This window comes from Lonchura striata, chromosome 34 (genome assembly GCF_050655825.1).
Source record: "Lonchura striata isolate lonStrDom1 chromosome 34, ASM5065582v1, whole genome shotgun sequence".
Lineage (NCBI taxonomy): Eukaryota > Metazoa > Chordata > Aves > Passeriformes > Estrildidae > Lonchura > Lonchura striata.
Window position 1 is genome coordinate 1,383,675 of NC_140736.1, and position 3,839 is coordinate 1,387,513.

Here is a 3,839-nt window from a genome sequence, read left to right on the forward strand (position 1 = left end):
GCCACATGCAGGAGTGTCATTACCTCATCATTTGGCTGTGCTTCTGTGAGATACAGCAGGGCGTTGTCCAGCCTATGCTCAGCAGAATCATTGGCCATGAACCACTGGTGGATGTATCTCACCATGGCGGGCACCTGGAGAAGGCACAGGGAGACTTGGAAAGCTGCCAAAGGGAGCAGTGTTCCCTGTGTCCCAAGAGAAGTGCTTCCCTTCCCACCGCACTGCGATGGCCTCAAAGGCTCACAGGGGCCAGCACTGTGGCTTGGGAAGCCGTGTGACTCATGGGGGAATTGAAGCCTGGCCACAGCTGCCTACTTGCTCTGCTCTGGAAACACCCCTCTGCACAAGCAAATCCAGCAGGGTGGCACTGGTCTCATGTCCCAGGAGCTCTGAGTATGCTCTGAGCCCAGGGCCCATGGCGCTGGTCTCATCCTGCCAAATTCTCTTGATGAATTTGCAAACGAGCTGTAGGAGAAGGGCAAGAAGCCACGGAGTGCTGCAGGTGTGCTGCTGGGCTGAGCAGTGCCAGCAGGCCCAGCGCAGGTGGGGATGGCTGCAGGTACCTGCGCTGTTCTGTGGAAGCGGCCAAGGGCGGGTTCCTGCTCTTGTGTCTGGTCCAGGGCTGCACCTGGCAAAGAGCGAGCACAGCCCGAGGTGAGGGGCTGCGGGAAAGGCCGGAGAACACAGCCCAGCCCTGCGCTGCCCAGGCAGGGACAGCCCCGGGATGCCCCAGGTGGATGGAGCACGGCCACTGTGGGGTGTCTGCCCTGTAGTAGATAGGGACAGGCGAACGGAAGATTTCGGGATGTGACAGAAAGAAAGACCCCCATCCCCCTCTCACCCTGCAACGTTATCCATTACCCCAAAGAATGTAACCATGAAGAGAGCCTGACAGAGGAATGGTTGAACGACAAGGGACATGATATTGTAAAGTTAATCCAAATAGGGAGGGCTACGTGACTGCTGCAAAGTTCGCATGGCCCTGAAGAATAGATGATGTGCAGAAAGCAGGATATTGAAATTGCTTAGTATGTAGAAGTAGATAGAGAAGAACAAAGGGGGTACTAAGCTGTTCTAACTGCAAGGCCAGCCGGACAGGCATGTATCGATCATAACGATACTTTTAAGATAATAGTACAAGTCACATAGCAACCAATCATGAGCTTGGCTTTTGCAATATGTATGAGCTAATTAACGAACATATATAAACTATGTAATCTGTTACAATAAACTGAGACTTGATGATCATGATATCATGAGTCTTGTCTCCCGCGGCATTTTTCTCTAACAACTGGCGCCCGAAAGCAGGGACCTGATCCGAGCCTAAGGCGAGAGAAGTGCTGCGTTGGAGTGCGGGTCCTGCAGCTGGAAGAACGGCGAAAATAAAGAGAAGAAGCGAAACGCTCTTCTCCGCGCCCTGAGTGACCGTAGAAGCGGGCTCAGCCGATATGTGCTGCCGAAGCCTGAAGGAGCCAGCAACGGTACCGACGTAACCATGGAAAAGCAAGCAGCATATGATTTATTTAGTGCTTCTCTTAGAAAAAGGCAGATTAGGGGGATTGACTTAGATAAGGATCTCCCTTCGCTATTGCATCATGCTGAGTCTTACGGCTTTTTCGTTAACCCCCATAGTGTTCATGAACTTTCCGAATGGAGGAAATATGGGGATAAGTTGGTGGAGTTAGTGTTAGATGAGGATAAAACGGGTAAGAAGATGGGTAAGCTTTGGCGGGTAGTTCATAGTGAATTGCTAATGTGTCAGGCAGAAAAGAAGGCAGTGGAAGGGATACGGACAGCCCGGGAAAAAAATAAGGAATATGAACCCTCGCTTTCTTCTAGTGAGCCTAACCCTCCGGTCCTTACAAATTTCCCTGTCCCCATCTCTGCTCCTGAAATGCCTGCACCGCCCACAGATACTAGTGGCATTGAGGTGCTGCCATCAGCTCCCCCTCTACCCCCACCGTCGCGTCCCCCTCCGGCAATTCAAAACGTTACCGTAGCACCCTCCTCGCGGCATCCGCCGTCTCCCGGCCAGGCGCCTGTCCCTAGGGCAGATTCTGACCTCGTGGAGGCCATGGCTAAGGGAAGACGTGAGTTATGGGCTACTATTGCACAGGAGGGCATGCAGACGGGGGACGCTGAGCTCTTCACGGCAGCACAGGAAACCCTTGCGTTTCCGGTGATATTTTCGCCGAATGGCGACGGGGGGTACACTGCGCAGGTCCAGAGCATGGACTGGAAACTGTTGACACAGCTGCGCGCCACTGTGGGGAGCTATGGTATCGCCAGTGAGCCTGCCAGGCAAATGCTTGATTTTATTTTTAATGCTCACACTTTATTGCCTTCCGATGTTAGGGGAATGGCCAAATTGATCTTCACGCCGCATCAACGCTTACTTTTTGAGGCACGCTGGAGAGAGGAAGCGGAGAGAAGTGCCAATTTACCAAGGGCTCAGGGGGATCCTTTGGCAGGGCTTACTGTAGCCGAGCTCATGGGACAGGGTAATCATGTACGCTTAGAACAACAGGCAGCACTAGGACCTGACAAATTAAGAGAAGCAACAGTGGTGGCAAGAAGAGCCATAAACAAAGTCAAGACCCCGGGTGCAATTCCAATGTATATGGGGATTAAACAAGGCAGGGAGGAGCCTCTTGGCACATTCGTAGATAAAATAATGGAGGCGTTGTCCAAAGCAGGGGTGGCTGATCATATGCAGGATGCCCTACTTAAGCAGTGCATACTCCAGAATAGCAATCCCACAACTAGAAATTTGATTACTTCTATCCCTGGGGATTGGACTGTCCAAGCATTGTTAGAAAAGGCTGCTTCAGTACCAGTTGGAACTCAGGCACTATTGGTTAATGCTTTGCAAGAGATAGGACAGGGATTACGAGAACAGGCAAGCTCTCAAAATCAGGTTTTAGCTTCTCAAAATCAGGTTTTAGCAGCCCTTGCTCCCCTTCAGGCTACGGCTGGGCGCCCCCATTCTAATACTACCGGGGGGGCACGTGTAAAATGCTACCGCTGTGGAAACTTAGGTCACACTCGAAGGGAATGCGGAGCAACAGGAGTCTGGTGTGGCAGATGCCAATCAAACACCCACAACTCTAACGCATGCAAAAGGAAGCAGGGAAACTTCAGGAGCAGCGCGATCAGCGGCCGCGCCGGGACACAAATAGCAGCTGCAAAAATGAAGCCACTCAGCAATTCCAGCCTGCCACCTGCGGGAGCCTCGGCCTGGACTTGGCAGCCGCAGTAGACACTGATCTCCTAACTTCAAGACCACATAAAATTCCAACTGGAATCCATGGCCCCTTGCGAATACACGGACAAGCTATGGGAGGACTCATTATTGGCCGCTCTTCAGCCTCTATTTTAGGCCTCTTTGTGGAACCAGGGATCATCGATGCCGACTGCTGCGGCGAAATCATGATCATTGCTCATACGCCATATCCCCCCGTGACAGTACCAAAAGGTCAAAGGATTGCTCAGTTAATCCCACTGCCACAAATGACCAAAGGATTGGAACCTATATCCCAAGTCCCCAGGACTCCAGAGGGATTTGGCTCAACAGGAGGTCTCGCATTGCTTACCTTGGATCTCAACACCCGCCCCAGGAAATCCTGTCGCTTGATCCATCAGGGACACAGCATTGTGCTTAAAGGACTTCTGGATACGGGCGCAGATACCAGCATTATTGACCCAGGTCATTGGCCTGCGTCTTGGCCCACCCAGCCCACAGCAACCACGGTGAGCGGCATCGGCGGAATGACACTCGCAAGCCGCACCCCAGTGCTGACTGTTGAAATTGAAGGGAGACAGGCGTCTGCAGCGCTCTC

At 52.5% G+C, this 3,839-nt stretch overlaps 1 protein-coding gene across 1 annotated transcript; it reads left to right on the plus strand.

Moving 5' to 3' along the window:
• Positions 1–706: 706 nt before the first annotated feature.
• On the plus strand, positions 707–3,265 carry LOC146764394 (endogenous retrovirus group K member 6 Gag polyprotein-like). Its single transcript, XM_085564748.1, has one exon. The coding sequence runs from the start codon at positions 1,496–1,498 to the stop codon at positions 3,257–3,259; it is 1,764 nt and encodes a 587-aa protein (XP_085420874.1). The 5' UTR covers positions 707–1,495; the 3' UTR covers positions 3,260–3,265.
• The last annotated feature ends 574 nt before the right edge of the window (positions 3,266–3,839 follow it).

Excerpts from the sequence above, each read along its gene's own strand:
- LOC146764394 (XM_085564748.1), top strand. The coding sequence starts at position 1,496 with ATGGAAAAGCAAGCAGCATATGATTTATTTAGTGCTTCTCTTAGAAAA.